The following is a 20,972-nucleotide window of genomic DNA, read 5'->3' as shown; positions in this document are numbered from 1 at the left end:
AAGATGTTTCCATGGTATGCATATTATGTTACTTTGGAATATTAATATGCTTCTTTTTATTTGTTTAGAAAATGTGTCAAGGAAGTAATTTTAATGTCTTTCAAAATGCAGCCATATAGTTATTTTGAGAATAGCAATGTGATATCCATGTGTACATCAGCAGAGAGAAAATATTTTTTTAGATTAGATGTGTGTCAGATTTAAATTTAAATTTTAAATTTAAATTTAGATTTACATATTTCCATTTAAAATGGCTTTTGTACTGACTGTGTCTGTTATGTGTTCATATAAATACCTCAGTATATCCAGTATATTCATATGAAAGTATCTGGTAATTTAAAGAGGGAGACAACTCTGGTGTGCATCTTCAGATTTTTTTGGTTTTGTTTCTTAACATTGTCTCAGAATGCTGATATGCAACAAAACCAATTCTGTTTCAGCTTAATTCTGAATCTGTAATGTTCCTGGCTGGGGAGTGTAGGAAATTTGTGGTTTATGGTGCATTACTAAACCTGGCTTGGTTTTAGGGTACAAGTTCAAAATTCAATGCAGTGATGAATATAAACGGCTTATGGATGCCAAAATGTAAAAGTTCTGACAAACCAAACCTGTTAACAATACAGCACATAAGTTACAGTATGTGAATAAGAATCCTTCACCAAAAAAATCCTGTGGAAACAGTTGTTTACCTCTCCAAATATATGTGTGTGGATATTAGATGTCCTCTTTGATAAATAGGTTTCGTGGTCATTGTACAAATGCTTATAGCTTGATGAACTTGTACCAAAAAATGTGAGAGTGCAGTGTAGCCAACTGCAGTACTTAATTTTCAGTTTTGGAAGGAACTAGGTAATGTGCCTCAGAGGTCTCAGATCTCTTTGAACATTGTTAATGTGGATATATTCCCTAGTGCAGTTCAGGAACTGTTAGACTAAGCTCTTAGATGTGGAAATGAGTCAAGTGTCCATGCAGATTTTTGCTCTTTTCTGTCTTTAGATCATGAAGTGTAACTATAGTCTGTGATTTTATTTTTTTTTTTGTCATTTCCCAGAGTAGAGCCACCCTGCAGAGATTCCTTTTTCTGTTAAAGTCAGTAGGTAGTTTTGTTCCATGCCCCACAGGAGGTTTCCTCTAGAGCTCTGTAAAACTCATAACTTGTCTTGATTCAATCCATATTTTCTTTGTATGAATGTAAAGTTAATAAGCTCATGAACTAGAACTCAGTTGTGAAATACTCTGCTACTTTCTCTGTAATAGGACAGGAAGACTTGCAGGCACGTGCTCAGACTGAGTAAGAAGACAAAAATTAGCTAGGTAGAGCAAATAGAAGATACAAAGAGGAGGATTAGGGGCATATAACGCAGGAAAATGTGCAAAGAGAGCAGTATATTAAGAAAGCAGAACAAATGCAGGACATGAAAGGAAGTATATTTGGATAAGCCAAAGAGCTTTTTGGCTTCATTATTTTGTAAACTTATCTAAGTAAGTTTTTCTGAGTTTATTTTGTAAGTTTATAATACCATCTGATCCAAATAACCATATATTTTCACATCTGATTTTAGGACAGTGACTTGATAAATATAGTGACTGAAAGGGAGAGAAAGAGCAAGTGCTGAAATGGAATTCAGTGGGGCTGAAGTATAGTGAAATTGTTAATTAATATACTGAAGTGGGCAGGAAGAGAAAAATATTTCTGTTTTGGATATACAAGAAATGTCAAATACCAACTTTATGATTTTTCCAGCATAGCTGGCTCATTTCTAACTGTTACTTTGGTTAGATGGAAGCTCTTACATTTCATACATAAAATAATGACAATATATGGTGTGTATTTGAATGCACGTATGTAAAAACTGGCTTCCTAGTACATCTAGATAGATTTGGAAAAAAATGTTGTTCCTTCTTTTCTGCTGTCTTGCTGTTAGAATTATTTGTGGTAATCAGTACTTCTGCCCAGAAAGTACTGGAAAGGAAGCAAATTTCTTCTTTTTTGTTTATTAAAATTTGCAGTTAAATTGGACATGAATTGTTACAGTCCTACTTTCACCTTTCAAATCATTCCTGTACCTTGATTGCTTTTCTGTTGTAACTAATGTAGTGGCAGATAGAAAGGCTGAAATGAATCAGATAATTTTGTTAAACCTCTCAGGGGTCTCAAGACTGGCATCTTCAATTTGGCAAGCTGTAATTTGGCTGCAATACAGTATTGAAATTATTCACACAGAATGTCATTATTGCCATTTCCACCTCTTCACTTGGAGTGTTATTCTGTATTGAATGCATTTTGATTTTAGAATTTTTATTTTTTGTTAAATCATCTCAAATTTTCTACATGAAGGATCTCTGGTGGCATCCAGTGTGAAGCCAGAAATTCCGGGTGTCTTACAGCTTTTCACAGAGCAAAAAGTTTCAGAGCTCTTTAACTTCAGTTGCAACAATCCTTTTAGTTACTTAGTTGCTGTCTGATGCAGAATTGTTTCTGCATGGATTCCCCTTGCACTGCCATATTTTAATATTTAAGGCTGTGATGAACTTCCTAAGTGAATTGCTGTTAGAATGGTAGAATCATTTAGATTGGGAAAGGCTTCTGAGATCATTGAGTCCAACCCAGCACTGCCAAGTCCACCGCTATCCCATGTCCCCCAGTGCTACACCTACGCATCTTTTAAATACCTTCAAGGATGGTGACTCAGCCACTTCCCTGGGCAGCCTGTTCCAATGCCTGACCACTTTTTCAGTGAAGAAATTTTTACTAATAATTATCCTTGGTCCATGCAGCCCTGGAAGCTGTTGGACTGGAGAGCTAGGCTTGTTCAGACTAACAGGGCTGTGTTCATCATCTTTTCTAAAAGGTCTGGGTAGACACTGGTACTGGGAAATCTAGCATCCAAAGGAGTTTGTTTCATTTTTTTACTTTGTGACAGCAATTTACAGTTGATGGGCAAATAAAATAATCAGAATTGTTTGTAATATTTATAGTGTTTCTCTATTAAATATAAATTAAAAACAAACTGTGTGAATATAAATGTATATAAATGTGAAAATATATATGGATAAGGATAAAAATTTATTTTTTTACAGCCTGGACATAGGGAGAGTTAATGAATACTTGTTTCAAGAAGGCCTTTTGTTTCAAAGAGTATACTCTTTAAATGCCTTGTACTCAGAAAGCTTAAAAAGTATTACCTATTTTAAAGATTGTTTGATACAGTTGATGTGTTTGTGGTTTTCACCTGCTTAACAATTCAAATTGTATTCTAGGCAGCAAAGGAACAAACCCAGGACTTGATTGTAAAAACCACAAAACTCCAGGCAGAAAAGTACGTATACCACCTTATTTGATAGAATTTTATTTTAGATGTGACTCTGACTCTTTGATTTATGACTTTGAGTTTTTCTTTCAATACTATATGTGGTTTTAGCTCAGTTGTCCTCTTAGCTTATTGCTAAATGATCCAAAATGGTAAGAATGTCTGTTAGCATTTGTTTCAATAAAAATTGGCTTTTTAGGAAAAACAATCAGTTACAGTGGTAGCACATGCTAAATAGGGATGTGGTTTGCCTAAAGTCTGTTGATAATGTAAGTTATATTGTGTCATAATAGATATGGACCAACTCAATTTCTCATCAGTTTGACAGGCTTCTTGTTATTAATGCTTCATATCCAGTGGAAAGCTCTCTCTTTTTCAGGGACTGTATGAGGGAATGCAAAGCTGGCTTCTAACCTATTCTGCCATATTTAAAGCTGACTGTAAAACACAGGAGTGCTGTTCAATGAGCCTAGCACAGACTTTTTCCATTGGTTCTTCAACCTCCTGTGGAAGAAAAGATTTGTATTTTTCTCTTTTCAGTGTTTTTATTCCTGAGAAGTATATAATAGCCAATGATGGATTCAAGCAGTCTTTATTGTTTCTATGGCTAGGATATATGGTTTTATAGCTTCAAGTTTTCTTAGTGTAGAAGAATGAATCTCCTTGCTTTTTCTTTGGAAAATTATATACAGTTCACTGGAGGTTAGAAATAATTTTGCAGTAGTGAGTTTCTAGTAGAAATTATGGTTTTGGATAGCTCTCAGTGAGCTTTCAAAATCAGTAGGCTTATGATACGAGCTTCAGTAGGAAATGGATTATGTCTGAATGTGGAGTCTAATTTGTACATATTTTAAACTTTGATTGTAAAATAACGGCATAAAATAAAATGCTGGTTCATATAAAGTGAAGGATTTGTTAAAGACACTTTAGAAGTCTTAGAAAGTATATCATTTTGAATATGAGTATGTGAAGTAGTAGGACAGAGAAATGGTTATATATTTTGTAGTCTCAAGAAAAGGAAGGCTGCTTTGATTCCTTGTCCTGAAGCAGAATGGGAGATACCAAGACCAGTCCCAAGTGGTGTATGTCTAATTTGCCTTAAATTCCATTAAAGAAGATTATGTAGACTGTACATCAGTACCTCTGCACTATAGTCCTTACTTGCACTATAGTTTACTTAAAAGACTTTCTGCTAAAAGTGACCATGTTTTTGTAACTGGAAAAATGTTAGGATTTTATTCAATGATCTGAAACTGAAGGGGGACTATAAACTTCCAGATGCATTCCATGCAGTTACAGTAACTAGAAATTTAGATTATTTTCCTTTTTTGCAGTACTTGAAAAGGAGTGGCTCCGTGCAGGTACTAGGTTTTTATACTAAGTAGTTTTGGCATTGTATTATCATGTATGTAATTAGTTGTAGTTCAAGATGGTTTTCAGTTTCCAAAGCTTCTTAACTGAGCTCGTGTTGGTTATCCTAGTCTCTCAGATTTGCAGTTTGAAGGTAGAACTGCCCACCTGGAGTTTCCTGTAGCTAGTGCTGATGAGCACTTTGGAACTTCCTGTATTGGTGAAATGCGTGAATTTATAACATGTAGGTAAATATTTGGCATAGAAAATTAGATATTTGTCTCAGAATTAGGTTCTGTATTCTTGGGTTTTTGCTTTGCAGCGGTTTTTTTTCTTGTTACTTAGTTTGTGAGCTTTAGACCCGCTTTGACATAAATGCTAAATACGGGGTCTTACTTAGATAACAAATTTTAAAAGTAATTAATACAATTGCATATTTATGTTTGTGAATATGTCAGAGTTGGTGCATTTCTTTGGTCAGTTAGGTTGCTTATTCTGAATTTATTTCTTCTGTGGAGTCTAGTTAAAACTGCGTTAGAAACAGTTTTCCTTCATACTATTTAAATTATGGTATCTGCTTAGCATATAGGGAATTGGGATGGAGTTTTCTTCCTTTTTTCTTTAAAACTGAGACTTACCATGACTTAATAGAATCGTGTAGTGTGAAATAAAGTAGTCCAGACATCCAACCCGTCTCTTCATAACAAAAGGTTGTTATTGCTTCTGAATAACATAGAGTTTTGAATAGAGTGTTCATTTTAATGTATTTCATAACAACTTCTATTATAAAGAAAAACTGAGTTAATTTCTGGTTATTATTAAAAATCCATTTCAGTATCTTCAGTAGATTTGTCTACTTCTACTTGAGCACATTAATATTGCTTTCAGGTTGCGTTAGGTTTTTTATGTATAGTAATGAGGAGATTATTTTGTTTTTAAACAGTGAACATCTGTTGTGCTTTAAAAGATGTGGGTTTGTTTAATTGCTATTTCTAGCAGGCTGACAGAAAAAGGATCTTGCTCCTTGAAGTGACATTTTAATAATAGCTTCCTCTGACTTGGTTCTCTGGTTCTCTTGTTATACTTCACTCCAGTTTTTTGGGGGTTTGTTTGTTTGTTATCTGTTTGTTTTTGTTATTTGTGTGGGTGTTTTACGGTTTTTTTGTTGTTTTTTTATTTGTTTGTTTTTTGGGTATTTTTATGGTGTGAGGCTGAAAACTTGCAATACTGAACTACTTCGCTTTGCATAAAAAACAAGTGTCCCAGAGTTCAGTAATGTCCCACCAGAGAAATAACTTAAGTTCCAAATACTCTATGCAGAATTCCAGAAGCTTGACTTTGTAGTAATTATACCAGTCATTTAATAATAAGATGTTGTGTAAGATGATGTGGTGTTTTTGAGGTTAGCCATAAGTTACAGTAATCAATGTAACAATTGAGAAGAGAGACTAGAAGGTAACACTTGCAATATTAATTCTTATAAAATTAAATAGGAGCAGTTATGTAAGTGAATGGATATGCTCAGGAGCTTCACTGACAGTAAGTTTGCAGAAAAACAGAAGTTGTTGAGGGTTAGAATTACTGTTCTAGAAGTAAAAGCCACAATACTCTGAAAACTGTTACAAAATAATGGCTCAGACAGATATTTCTTGAGTCAGACTACTGATTCAGACCTTTTGTGGAGATTATGCACTTGAACACCTTTACAGACTATCTTATTTTACTACTCTCTTAATTGTGTTCTGAAACAGAGCAAAATTTGTGTTTTGTGGTCAGAATCATTGTTAATTATATTGATTGAAAAAAAGCCATTTACATAGCTTTGGGATTGTTTTACTTTTTAACATACAATTAAATATGATTTCCAGACAGGAATGTGTGTACTTCAGTTTGTTTTAATTTGATTACATTACATTCAGGCTTGATCTTTATTTAAAAAATAACAAACACCATTCTTGGAATTTAGTCAATTATTTGACTGTCACCACTGTGCTCAATATAAGCTCAGAAGTCTTGGGAAAAAATGTTTCTAAGTGAACATCTGCTTTGTAAGTGCTACACTACTGATCTCTCATCCTTGTCTCCTGGTGGTGAAAGGAAAAATACTTTTTTCTTTCCTAACAAATACCTTTTTTGTCTAATCAATTTGGAAATGATGCAGGAAATTCAGCACTATTTGTAGCAGGTTACAGAGTTTTTTTTGCTTTTATCACCCTGTGCTAAGAAAAGTGGTGATCTGGTAGTCTGCATTGATTAGATGAATTTCTTATGTTGACTTTTTGAAACTTGTATTTACACTTATTCCTTTAAATGTGCTTCATGAGAAAAAGCAGTTATTGCCTAAACTTAATTATAATTCCGTGTGGGAGAGGGTGAAGATTTGAAATTCTGAGGCTCATGTTCTATTCTGATTTGTACCAAAGTAAAGCATAGGTGACAAGGTATAGCAGAGGAATAAAATGGGTCTGAAAGAAAAAAAGAAACAAAACTTGTCACATTCTAGCCATGACCAGCAGAGAATTTACAAAGCCTTATTTTCTTGCCAGCTTTTCTTCCTGGCAGCTCTGTTGAGCCATGAAGTACTCTCAGTATGACATGAGGCATGGTTTTACAGGTCGAGAAACTTTCATGAGAAATGCAGAATCAGTTATATGGTACCATTCCTGACTGAAGTTTGTCTCATGTGCTTCGAGAAGAAAAGCCCAGGAACAGAAGGAACAGAGAGTCTGTGGTCTTCATTGGAAATTGATTTTGGTTTTATTGTTTTCCTGCTATCTGATTTAGTTCTTTTGCTGCAGCTTAAGCTCATTTGATCTTATTCCAAGTAGATGTAGAGAACAGTGTGTAATTTTCATGCCTTTGGCAACATTTTTGAATTTAATGGCAAATTTGAGGCTAGACTAAGCAGGCCCCTTTCAAGTGGCTTAATATCAGATTTTATAAAAGATAAACTGAAGAAACCAGTCTGTTTGGTCTGGAAATACCAAATAGCTCATTTCCACAAGATGGAAAAGAATGTGTTCATTGGAAACAGACTTTTAAACTTAATCTATGTGCACAACTAAGAAACCATTAAACCATGGATCTTAACCATTGTCAAACACTGATTTACAGTGTGTGCTTCTATAGATGTATCTGTATATATCATGTGATTGCTGCAAAACTCTGCATATGAAAATTTTGTCCAAAAAAATTCTGTAGATGTTACCCATCATATTTAGAAGAAGACTTATCAGTATAAAAGTAGAAAACTATTGAATTTCTCAAATTTATTTACAACATTTAAGCTTTTTTATTCTAGTGTTTGGTAATCTGTTTGGTAAGATTTTAATCATTTTAATCAGTGCTGATGTATTGCTTAACTTTTGATTTCGCCTTTTCAATTTTTCCCCATTTATTTTTATCACAGAAAGTAAGGGATGGCAGGGCTGCAGCATTGCAGGCTATCTGTCTTCAGATAGATGTTACAGATGGGAGAAACCTTCTAAGTTCAAGTCCACTCTCCTGCTGCCACCTATTATTTGCATGATGACTTTGGTAAACTCATCAGCTGTTCAACACATAACTAGTGCATTATTTTTGCATGTTGTGTGTGTTACTGTTTGTAGAACACTTTACCCAAAAGCTCATTCTTTCCAGTAAAAGCCTTTCCCTGATTTCCAACCTAACTGTTGGATATAAATTGGCTGTTTTCTCATCTTGTGCTTTGTCTTAAGAGCTGCCTTCATCTCCTGTGATAAATTAGTTTTTCCATTCCCATGATCACCCTGCTAGCTGTGGTCTGATGAGAATCCATTGTTCTTGGACACAGATGATCAGGATTGTGATCTTTTTTCCAGATGAGGTCTCAGTAAAGCCTTCTTTACTGTTACTGCTATTTTCTTGTATCCTGGAAACATTAGACAATTCACTGGTTTTTTTTATGTTTTCCTATTTTTTAATTAAGGAGACTATTTCATAATTTGATTTTATGATGGAATGCATCACTGAATACCTCCTCACAGTATTTCAGTTCTATTTCAATAAGAGATGTGTTTGACAGATAAAATACAGAACAAAACATTTGTTCTTAGCATTTACAAATGCACCTTTGCAGCTGTACTTACTCTTAAGAAGTTTTCTAATGCTTGTGTATAAATGATTTTTTACAGAATCTTGTATATTTGCTTTTCATATGACAGAAAAATAATTGTGCAGCTTTATACAAGTCTGTTAAAAATGATTGTTATTTACGTACGAGTTAGAAATACTCCATTGTCCTGAGGCTTTAAAAATGTGTTGAATCCTCAGTACCACAAATTGAAAGTACAAATGTCCTTCCAAAACACTGTAAGTTTTGAAACAACAAATCAACAGCAGAATGCTCTGATTCATCCTAGGTAGAAGAAACTATCAGATTTTTATGCTGCATGTGGTGGCAAGATAAAATTAAGCTTTGGAAAAGTCTGCTTATTCTCCACCTCATTTTTGAGCTGTCTAGGTGATAATCCTAACAAACAGTGCACATTTGTATTTCAGTCAAGGGAAAAGTGCATGAAGTGCAGTTTTCCCAGTCTTTTGAGTTCTCTTGCAAAAGAATTCTGTCTCCCTGGTAACGATTAAAATGGGGAAAATTGTTCTTCATTGGAATCCTGTCCTTTGCCCAAGTTCTAAATGCTACCAACACTTGGCACTTCCCTTTTGCAGCAATGCAGGGTTCCCATAAGCTATTAGTTTTGGTCCTTCATACAGGATTAACTTTGTTAAAAAAAATATATATATAAAATTTGGGGTAACAACACTGTATGGCCTTTCCCAGCTGTACTGCCCTGCTTAAAATTTAGAAATTATTTTGTCTACAGAAAGGCCAGTGCATCTTGAAATGTCCAATTTTCTGCACACAGGTACTGTCTGCTGTGGGTTATATGTAAGACAGCCTTACACTGGCTTTTGTTGTTACCTGCATTGTGTTGTGTAAAGCACTTACTGTAGTGAAATGATTACAGCAACCTTGAGTGGTGACACTTTAATCCATTGCCCTGCCTTAGTAGGATAGATTCAATTCTAGTTAAATATGTTAGCTTGGGTGTCAGGAAATATATATATATATAGATAGATTTGAGTGTATTTGTCTCAGTAATACTGTACACTGCCAGGCAAAAATTGAAGATATGTGCAATTTACATATTTCTTTCCTAATCAATCATCTAGGATATAGGGTCTCTTTCTTGTGCAGATGGATAATCATAGGACCTTTAACGGTCATCTCAAGCAGAACTGGCTGACCTGGGTTCTGAAACGGATTTTTTTTTTTTAAAGCTCTTTGAAATCCTGTGTATTTTGTAAAGATCCCAACAGAAACAGCTTTATCAAAATTCAGACATATGTTTTTGTTTAGGAGAGATATTTGTCACCACTTCCCAGTCACTATCTTGAGAAAAGTGAATGAAACATTGCTGCCACCTTGAGGTTGTTATCTTGTGAGTACATTCTGAAGCTTAGCTTGGCCAGTGTGCTTGAGTTTAATGTACTGACTGTATTTTATAAAAGTTAATTATTGGGAGTGCATGGAGTCCATCAGTGTGTGGTTATGCCAGGCCTTAGCCCAAGACACAGCCAGGGATGGGAGTGGCTTTAAACCATGGTGTTTGATCAAGCCTTGTTTTCCATAGCAGCAAAAGTGGAGGGAGAACTGTGAAGAGTGAGGACTTGCAGAAGGAGAGATATTGATTAGCAAGACTGTTTGGTTTTTTTTTTTATAATGGAGGAGTAAAACAGGGCAGAGAGTTCCCAGATGGACTGACGAGCATGCTGTTTGTACAGTTCCTGACTCTGTGCCTTCTACCACAACCCTAATTCCACCTGAAAACTGAGAAAACCATTATGACCAGTATACTACACTTCCTAAAATCAGACTTCCTCCTACCCCCAGTTTGGTGGAAGTATACATTCAAAAAATCTGAAGAACAGAAGACAACAGTAAATATTTGGAGATCTTCTCTAAGAGCATTTAAAAGTGTATGCACTCAAGAGTGCACAGACTCAAATAACAGAAAAGTTTCTCAGCACCCCATCTGCTCCCCTCTTTGTGGAAGATTTGTTTCAATTAAACCCAAAGAAGGCCTTTCATTTTCCTTTTCTCATTTCTTTGCTACCTTCATTCTCTTACCTAAAGGGAGGGGTAATCCAGTCTATTTTCAGCTTTGTGAATTTATATTAAATTGAGACTTTCATCCCAAGAGCGATTTGGAGCAACTATTGAAGTTAATTCACTAATTTACATTTTCTGTTCTTTCAGCCAAATACAGTGATGGTGATGTTGAGGCATTAGACTTGTTCAGCAAACAGTGTGAAAGAGGAATGCTTTGTTAAAAGCAACATCATTATGTTAAATTTTAAGTGTCCTTGGCTGATTTTCAATTTGAGTAGCCATCTTGATGCCTCTTGGGTTTTCTTGAGTCTTAATATTTATGATTTTGATTATTAGTAGTAGTAGTTGTAACTGACAATTGAAATGAACTCTTCTTATACCCTAGAGGAGTTCTGAAGTGTAGTTTTCGTAAGAGTTTTGTAACAGCAGTGGAGTCAATGCCTTCTTGCCTCTGACGACTCCTGGCACTAGCACACCCCAGTCCCTTAGCACAGGCTGTGGTAAACTGAAGTAGAAAATACATGTAATCTCCACACCCAAGAAGTAAGAACTTGTGGATTTTTTTCCTACCAGATTTGTTCCCTGATCTGATTCACTACATGATGCAGTAAACAGTGGTCCAGGCACAGTGGGAAGCTCCATACAGGGCAGGGATGAGCAGGGAAGGCTGAGGCAGCCTGAGTAGCATGGCTTACACATCATTGCATTGAGCATGTTAGTGCAGAGCAGACCTGCCCTATCTTTCATCTGTGTTGAGAGAATTTCATAGTTATCCTCAGAACATCTCTCACAGGCCTAATACTGATTTTAAAATACTCCTGTTAATATCTTCTTGTCTGTTTCTTGCATGTTTTGTAGACCGCTTGTCTTTTTGCCTCTTACAGTATGACTTGCTCTCTTCAGATTTCACCACATAAGTCTTCCTTCTGAAAATTTACTGAATTTGTTCAAAATGGTGTTTTTAATTCCCCTTCTGCTGTGTTGGAAAGTGCCAAGAATTTTCATGGATGCATCTGCCTGTATAGTTGGTTAAAATCATCCTCCATCACTCTTATTCCTTGCCTGAGAAACATCTGACTTCATGGGAACCCAAAATTTGGAATTGTAGCATTTACCTAGAGAAAATTAAATAGGTTGATTTTAAGCATTGCAAAACTGTCAGTGTAAGAAAAAATCATATTTGCTTAGAACCCCAGTGAAAACTGAATTATCAATTCAAGATGTGGTATTAAAGCATGAGTTTTTTGTTTTCCTTTTTGGTTAGATCTCTTCTGTGTAACTTAGAAGTATCAGCTTGCTTTTCCCCTTTTGATTTTCATAGATTTTACTGTTGAAGTGCTGTTGGATTTTGTATTTCTGTCCCTCTCACTGTTCAGTGTGCTAGAGCATTGACAATTGCCAAACATTGAATCTGATCTCTAAAAGAGTTCGTGGAACTTCAGGGTGGGAAAGTCATCCATGTCTGCTGAAGGGAAGCCAGTTTTCCATACTTAGTAGCTGAATGAAGTTCAGACACTAGATGGATAGTAGGGAAGGGGTAAATGAGTGAAAGGTTACTTTTCAAGCTTTGATCTTGCAAGGAAATTTAATTATACAGTATATAGAAGTACACTTGCCTGTCTCACCACCCTGTGATAACAATGTATTTATCTTGTAGTAATTATATCACATTGAAAGAAGAAATAATCCTAAAGGAATTGAGCTTTATTCTTCTGCAAATAATTAATTAGTACCTTCTCAATGTCCTGAAAAAGTAGTCTTTATTTCCTGGAATACTGTGTGCTCAAACCACAGTTCAAGCAAACTTTCTGTTGCTACAGGAGTCCCAGTCCATTCCATTTGGGTCCTTCTGTGGTTGTAAGGTGTGCAGGAAATGTGTGCAGGAAAATGCTGCCATAGAGATGGTGTTTGCATATTGCATCCTAGCTGTGTTTATTTCAGGAACAAGAGATCTAGCCATTGCATTTTGGTTGCTTGTGACATCAGTAAATCAGCATTCCAGCTGTATGGTGTTACAAAGAAATGGATGTGGTCTGCAGAAAATGAGATTAATCTATGCTTAATTTAGTAATTTTGGATGCTATAGGCTTTTTCTTTCCTCAGTGAATTTGAAAGGAAATAACAGTAAACGTTACAACTTCCAGTTTGTATCAACTTAGCAGGTGTTATACACATGTATATATCTATATATAGACATATACAGGTATATACCTGGATTAGACAATTTATGATAGAAATGCTAAAGGAATGTAATTTTAAAGAATTTAGTTATTTTCAAATGTGTTAACATACCTCTATATTGTCTTTACTGAATAATCTGAATAATAGAAAGTTGAATATGAAAAAGCAACTCAAGTGTTTGATGGCAAGAATGTGCTGTTATGATTTAATAATACCAATTTCGGATGCTGGTTATATTTTCAAAAGTATGAATGTGAAAAATAAGTCTTTGAGATAAGCATAAAAATCTAATATTCTCTTCAATTTGTTTTATTGCAGTCAGAGATTAGAAATGAAAGCACAAGTTGCAGATGCATTCATAGCAAAATTCCAGCTGACACCGGATGAAATGAATCTGCTTCGAGGCACTAAAGATGAGCCAATTACTGAGGTAGCTCAATGAACATTAAAATCTTTGCCCTGAACTAAAATGTAGAAATACCCTAACTGAATTGCACACAAGATACTATTTTCAGTTTGAGATTTAATTTTTTTATGGAGGAATGTACCTCTTAACAGAATTGTGAATTTCCATTGAGTTTGAAATGCATGATGAGAGATTCAAGTAAAGAGACAGAAAATCAGCATTAAATTATAGTTTTTGTAACGATGTAATGAGTTTGAGGCAAATGAGCTCTCATGTAATCAGTTTGAGGCAAAGGAGTTCTCATAGGGTTCTACGCTTCAAAAAGACCTTTATGAAGTCTGAATTTTCAGTGAAAACATCTTAAAACTTCATGACACTCAAAGCAAATGAGAAGCTTGCAGCTCTCTAATACTGCCACTGTGCATGTGTGTGTAAATTTTGCATATTAATGTGTATAGGTATTCAGTGACTTGAGACAATAGAAGCTGACTTTCCCTCAATGATACTTGGTTGCTAAAGATACTAGATGCTTATTCACTTTAGCCACCTTCCAAAACGAGTTTTGGAATATATTATGGTTTGAATAAGAAGACACAGTATAAGGAAACTTGTTCTACATTAAAAGCAAACTGAATAATGAAAGAATTGAGTTTACTGAATGGGCTGTTTTATTACTGTAGTTGCATGGAAAGCTTCACGTAGTGTCTCAGCAGGTAGTCCAGATTTGTCTCATTTCCACAGGCATCCTGTTTGCAGTTAAAGCACTATTAAAAACATGGAGCTGATAACCATAAACAGTGCTAATGAAAGCATAAATGGGATGTGCTAAATAATTGTGCACTTGAGTAATTTCTGTATGCTTTTGTACTACTATGGCCATGAAAGAACATTCAAGTTTCTAGAAAGTGCCTGTTGCAGGGAGGAATGACAGTAACGCTGTGTCGGTTACTGTGTGATTGTTTTGGAGCCAGTGAGGGCTGGTCTTTTTGATACTTTGTCTAAAAAATGTGCAGAAGCAACTGAGATAAAACAGTTGTTCTGCTTTAGTTGGCAAGCTTCAGTAATATCATGTGTGTGCATTTCCCCTGTGACAGAGTCAACCAGTGTGCTTAAAACACCTTTAGTCAGATTTCTGACAAAATTTTCTGATTTCCCATAGGAAGAGTGCTTTGGGTTTTTATAAACATGGTCTTTAACACAATTAATGCAAGGCAGTAGATTAAATTGCTGGCCTGTTTTATGTAGAATATGCCTATTTTTATGTGACCTGAGCCAGAATGAAACTGCTTTCCTGACCAAACTCATTGTGTTCAAATCAACAAAGATGTACCAGTTGTATCTGAAATAGATGGTCTCCTCCAAGTCATTCGAAATATGTCTTTATAAGAAGGCCTGTTTGAAAATGTTACTGGCCTTCCATTTGCACTCTGAAACTAACAAAGTAACCTTCTTAGCCAGGTGTCCTTGTCTTCTAGGGTTTGGTTGGTTTTTTTTCACTGCTGCTGTCCAATTACTCCACAGGGAAAGGTTGTTCTGGAAAACCTTAGTCTAGTCTATCTCAAATGTGTTTTTAAATTGTTTTTTTAAGAAATAGTTACCCCATTTTATGAATACAAAAAATATAACACTGTAATCCTTGTACTTTGCATTGTTTCATTTTGCTCCGTAGTTGCTAACAGTAATGGAAGACAGTGATACAATGCATAGCAGTGTCCTCAAAATCTCCCTGCAGTTACCTAATGGACATGAAGCACACATACTTCACGAGACAGGTTGAAAACAGATCTTTAGTACTTTTTTGGTTTTTTTTAAGGAAAGTTTGATACAATGGGAAACAAGGCGAGGTGTGAATTTTAAAAGCAACATTTGGAACACAGACCTTCAAGAAATGTAGGAATGGAATTGAGAGAGGGAGTATAGAGTGCTAGAGATTTGAATAGAAATTACTACTTTTACATGGTGCTTGTATTTTGTTTTTAAATTGATTTAGGATTTTTTTAAAGCTTTGAGACGAGTAAAACAAATTCATGATGATGTCAAGATTCTCCTCCGAACAAATCAGCAAAGGGCGGGGTGAGTCCTACTTAAATGAATGCAAGAGAACCATTTATAGTTAAAAGCACAAGTTAAAGAAGGTCTCATTCTTTGCTTCATATGACAGAATATATACAGAAATATATAGGATTTTTCACAAAAAAAAAAATTTAAATACTCAAAATTTTAATAATGGTATGTTTAATTTGACTTGCACATGCCTTTGCTAGTGCTGCCTAAAATAGTATTTGCAAATAAACTTTTTTTTTGTCTTGTAGCTTGGAAATTATGGAACAGATGGCTTTACTGCAAGAGACATCTTATGAACGACTTTACAGATGGACTCAAAGTAGGACTAAGAATGTTTTTATGTTTATGAATATTATTATGATGATTCCTTTAATTCCTTCATGTGGATTGAACTTAGCACAAACCCTTTCCAAGATACCTTAACATTTTGGTTTCCTTGTTAGGGAAAGATGTGTTTTGAACCAAACAGTTAATTGGCAACTCTCTCCTTTTTTTGGGGCCAATTTCATTATTATAAAAGTGGATTATTTGTTTGTGTTTTTAGGAGATAGCTTTCCACAAAGGGCAACTATTACAGTTTGGTAATCCAGACAAATGTTTAATTGTATTGAATTTAATTTCCTTATGAGTTAGAGGGAAGTTGTTTGTTTTAATGATTTGGTAGTAAGATCTTGTTTAGTGGGAGGAATGGTGGATTGCTTTTAAAAATGAAAAAAAAAGAAGACACCTTCTTTTGTCAGGATGCTCTGTTGAAAGACAGCAAGTTTGTTTTGCTTTGGTTTTTTTTGCATATGTACTCTGCATGTAGCCATTCATGCTCAATGTAACACCTTGATATTGTCAATTTTTTTTTTTTTCTTTTTTTATTACTTCCCTCTTCTCTGGAGCCAAAGACTGTCTCACAGTAAGATTCATGCAGGGAAAAAATGGTGCAATGTGATTTTTAGGTTCATTAGCTCTTTATCAGTGGATGCTGAAACCTCAAATAATAGTTGAGCTTTCACCCTTATGAAAAGTTACCGTTTTTCTGTCAATGTTTAATTTCGTTTATATTATTTCCACATTCTTGCCTGGAATATACAAGATTATATAGTTATTTTCATGAAAGAAAAAAAATAACAGAACTAAATGACAAAACAAATAGTTTGCTTAACTACTTGCTCCATTTTTTTCTTAATAGTTTACCTGAAATGTGGTAAACAGTTATAAAGGAGCCCAGTAAAATTCTGAAGGTTGAATGAGTCAACATTTGTTTGTGGGCATGATCAAATAGTAAGATTCCTTTAATCTTTTTATTGTTGAAATTTGTGATGGACATGTGTTTTACAGTACTGCTTGCAGGGGAACTTAACTGTATTAACACTAAGTAGCCCAGGTAGCATATTCTGAAGCCTTCAAAATTAAAAGCCTTTGAGTTTTTAACTCATTTTCTTGTTTGACAGCTTGTATAAAACGTATTACAGTGTGAAGAATGTGCTTTTATTTGTGTTGGTATTTTATAGATGAATGCAGGACATTGACACAAGAATCATGTGACATTTCTCCAGTTCTCGCTCAAGCCATGGAAGCCTTACAAGACAGACCTGTCTTGTACAAGTAAGTAAATGTTTGCTATTATCTCTAACAGAAGCTAGTATTTGGGGCTTATAAAACTTCAAGGTGGGCATGAATTACAATGCCAGGGCTGGTAGCACTGTGGTCCTGTGCCAAATTCAAAACTACCCAGAAACTTAAGTTATAAAAAATTGTATTTTAACTGCTTTGAATTTCAGAAGTCTTTCTGACATAATTATGATACAGGAAATTGGACTTTTTCTAACTTACAAGTTTCAAATTAAAATGTCAGACTGTTTTAATTTAATTGTGAATTTCTGCACTCTCATTCTAGGCTTTTTCTGAAGTAAAATATCCTGTTCAGAACATGTGATTGTATCATTTAAATCCCCAAAATAAAAATTGGTAAAGGCTAATTAGTGTTTACTGAAGTGCTTGTGGTAGAATGTCTTCCATTATGAGTTATACAGTAAACTATTAAAAAAATTCTACATATAGGCCTCTAAAGTGTAGAGGAATTTATATATTTATATCTGTGTAAAATACTAGTGTTCTGAATTGCTGAAGCGTTGTTGAAATAAATTAAATGATACTTAGGAGAGTGAACCACCAGGTGGCACTGTAAGAACTGTTTATTGAGGTGACCATCCCTGAAGTGGTTATTTACACTGCTTTGGGTTTTGGGCTTTTGATTTTTGTTGGGTATTTTTTTATTTTTTTTTAATACATTCATAGCACTTTGCAACCATTCAAAATTACTTTCGGCCACAGGTATCCAGGACAGCAGAGTAACAGGCAGCCTTTCAAAGGCTATTCTTGTATTTAAGAGTGTCAGTGTGAAGGTACATGATGCTGTAAAGCTCCATGGAGCCCTTCACAGGAAAAACACATAGGTCATGTGGACCTGAAAAATGCTGTCAATGTGAGAGAAAGCTGAGGTGTGCACATGCTCAGTCAGCTCTGCTGGTTAATGTGAGGGAGAAGTGGTGTCACTTGACCTCCCCAGCTGTTGGATGTGGTGTGTTGCAGCACTTCTTGCCGTAGCTGGGAATTGCAGTCCTTTCTTGCATTCTCACCTCACCTACTTTAACAGCTGCAAAAGATCAGTCACTACACTGGCAACAACATTTTATAGGATTCTTTTTAGATACAGTTTTATTTTCTGTAATAAATACTTTGTTGAATGATGATACTTTGTAGCTTCATAAAATCATTGTTTTAGTTTCTTGGTTCAAGGAAAGAAAACCCCATCTTCTGTATAAATCCACTGCTGGCCAGTTTAAAATGAATCTGCAAACATGATTTTTTTTTTCTCTGATACTTGTGTCACAAAGAATAGCAATAGTATTAGCAAAGATAGGACTTGAAAGGTAAGACCTTTCCTCTGCCAAAAGGGCAAAAATAAACATTATTGTAGATGATGCAGCCACATGTCTCGCATCATAGATTATCAAGCTTAATTACTTACTACAGCATATTATCAAAATTGCAGTACTGAGGCTTTACATTTTAAATCTCAAGATTTAGTTTATTCCCTTCCAAATTTTTTTGTATATCTTTAAGTAACAAATTGCTAAGTTCATAATGTAGAAGTTAAGAAGAAAATAATTTTGAATTGTTTTTTGTGTATTAGCAGTGCTGTGTGAACTAAACACTTTCCTTCCAAATCACTATCCTTGCATCTGATAAAGATCATGATTTGATTGGGTAAAAGCAAGTAAGATGGAGAGGGCAGGAGTTTAGAAACAAATCTACAAATTCTTATTTCCTTACATTGACTTACATCTTGTCAACTAAAAGTGTCAGAAGGATTGCACCTTGGATGGACTTTTTGGAACTGCAGTCAGTAGGAACGTAAAATAAACATTTCAGATTGGTTTTCACTCCCTGGCTCTAACAGAAAAATTGACACTGTTTCCTAGAAAATGCATGGAGACATAGCTGAAAGCAGTGTTCCATCATCCACCCAGGTTTACAAAGGTTTTTTTCCTTCCTCTTTCCCCAGTGATCATTACTGTATATTTTAAACATTAAAGCTGGGTTGAAAAAAGTCCAAATGTTGTTTTCTTCTCCAAACATGAGTATGTGTAATAACATAGTAGTAAATAGTGTGTTCTAGTGTAAATAATAGTTACTGCTGAATTTTTTAACATGCAGGATTTTGTAATGGTTATACCCTGCTCTACTGTGAGCAAAAGGAAAATTAGTAGTTTCCTTTATAAAACAAAATTATCATTATTGAATGCTGTTTTCAGAACTAATAACGATCACAAGAACTGTTCTACAGCTGTATATTTAATGGTCTATTGTATAGCTGTATATTGGAGAGGAAAAGAAAAAGCTTCCTGGTTTCTATAGACGCTTGAGATTTTTCACTCCAATACTGCTCCTTCTAGACAGTGGACACTTGGCAGATCCTAGATCTCTTCCACTTTTAATTGCAATTTTTTGTAAAAAATAATTTATTAGAATTTTTTGTTATACTTTTATCAATTGCAGACATTTACTCTTCAGCTTTACAAATACAGTGTATAAAGAAAAATGCTTCAAAAGAAATTTCCAGATTCTTCAGTGCGCTCTTTCTCCACCTCTTTCAAATAATAATTAGCATTAAAAAGAACAAAACTAAAAGTTCCCTTTGACTTTTTATAGCAGAGTAGAAATCTAATTGAACTTAATGTCAAACATTTTTTAAATCATATATTATTTTCTTTTAAATTTCATTCTCTGCCTCTATTAAATGTGAATGCAGTGCTTATTAAATGCAGACTTAAGTAAGTCAGTGAAGAACATTGTTTTTATTAATATTATTTCACATATATTCTTCTGGTGGCTGTCATTGGCAAAGTGACACCATGCTTACTCTTTGACAATTTTCAGTTATATTGGAAAAATAAACTGTAATCTGTATTCTCTCCCCTGTAGTTTGTGGGTTGTTCAAAATGGTTGTTTTTTTTAAAAAATAAGTTTGTTCTGTGGCTTGCAAATATAACTGGGATATTACCAGTGTTTCATTTCCCATCCTTCACTTGCTTTCATGCTTCAGTGCCAACAGAAGGATAGCCTGCTCCAGAAATGAGCCATGTGTAAGTTATTGGCACCTCCTCTACCACCAGCAAGCCGTTTGAGATAGTGCATTCTGGGATGTAATTGTTCATCCATGAAATATCTAGCTAAGGTTGCGTTAGCTAGATTGGGTTAGCTAGCTTTGAGTAAAATCAGTGAACAACTATCAAGTGAATGTCTGTTCCTACTACTAGTAGTTGTGTAGTAGCCTAGAAGGAAGAAGCCTTGTGTTGCAGTGCAATAAATTCCTTCTTCTGTCAGTCAGCTGGACCATATGCAAACAGAAGTCCCAAACCTGTCAAAGATGCTTATGTGAACAAAAATTGAAAAGCTCAGTTTTCATTTATTTGTTTCTGTGGGGTAAGGTAATGGGAGGGTCAAGGAAAAGTTCTCTTTAGTATCTGTTCAGTGGGGTTAAGAAAAGCACAGAATATGCTGAGTTGTAGGAGACCCACAAGGATCATGAAGTCCAGCTCCTGGTCTTGCAAAGCACCATCCTCAAGAGTCACACGCTGTGTGTCTGAGAGCATTGTCCAAACAATTCCTGGGCTCTGTCAGGCTGGTGCTGTGATCAGTTCCCTGGGGAGCCCCTTCCAGTTCCCAGCCACACTCTGGGTGAAGAACTTTTTTTTTAATCTCCAACCTAAACCTCTCCTGACAACTTCAGGCCTCTCCCTTGGGCCCTCTCACAGGTCACCACAGAGAAGAGATCAGTGCCTGCCCTCCCCTTCCCCTCCTGAGGAAGTTGTAACTGCAGTGAGATCTCCCCTCAGTCTCCTCCAGACTGAACAGACCGAGTGACCTCAGCCACTCCTCATACAGCTTCCCCTCAAGGCCCTTCACCATCCTTGTGGTCCTCTTTTGAACACTCTCTCAATGTCTTGTTTATATTGTGGCATCCAAAACCACA

At 35.3% G+C, this 20,972-nt stretch overlaps 1 protein-coding gene across 3 annotated transcripts in view; it reads left to right on the top strand.

The window, feature by feature from the left end:
• The window catches only part of COG6 (component of oligomeric golgi complex 6), a 53,798-nt gene that overhangs the window by 1,367 nt on the left and 31,459 nt on the right, over positions 1 to 20,972 (top strand). For all 3 annotated transcript variants that reach the window (XM_086881429.1, XM_086881430.1, XM_086881431.1), the window contains exons 4-8: positions 3,262 to 3,320; positions 13,291 to 13,402; positions 15,369 to 15,451; positions 15,691 to 15,761; positions 16,945 to 17,038. In XM_086881429.1, coding sequence (XP_086737555.1) covers positions 3,262 to 3,320; positions 13,291 to 13,402; positions 15,369 to 15,451; positions 15,691 to 15,761; positions 16,945 to 17,038 — 419 coding nt within the window. The remainder of the gene's footprint in view (positions 1 to 3,261; positions 3,321 to 13,290; positions 13,403 to 15,368; positions 15,452 to 15,690; positions 15,762 to 16,944; positions 17,039 to 20,972) is intronic.

The sequence above is a fragment of the Cyanistes caeruleus genome, chromosome 3, assembly GCF_971803275.1.
Source record: "Cyanistes caeruleus chromosome 3, bCyaCae1.hap1.1, whole genome shotgun sequence".
NCBI classification, from domain to species: domain Eukaryota; kingdom Metazoa; phylum Chordata; class Aves; order Passeriformes; family Paridae; genus Cyanistes; species Cyanistes caeruleus.
This window is presented reverse-complemented; position numbering and strand designations above follow the sequence as displayed.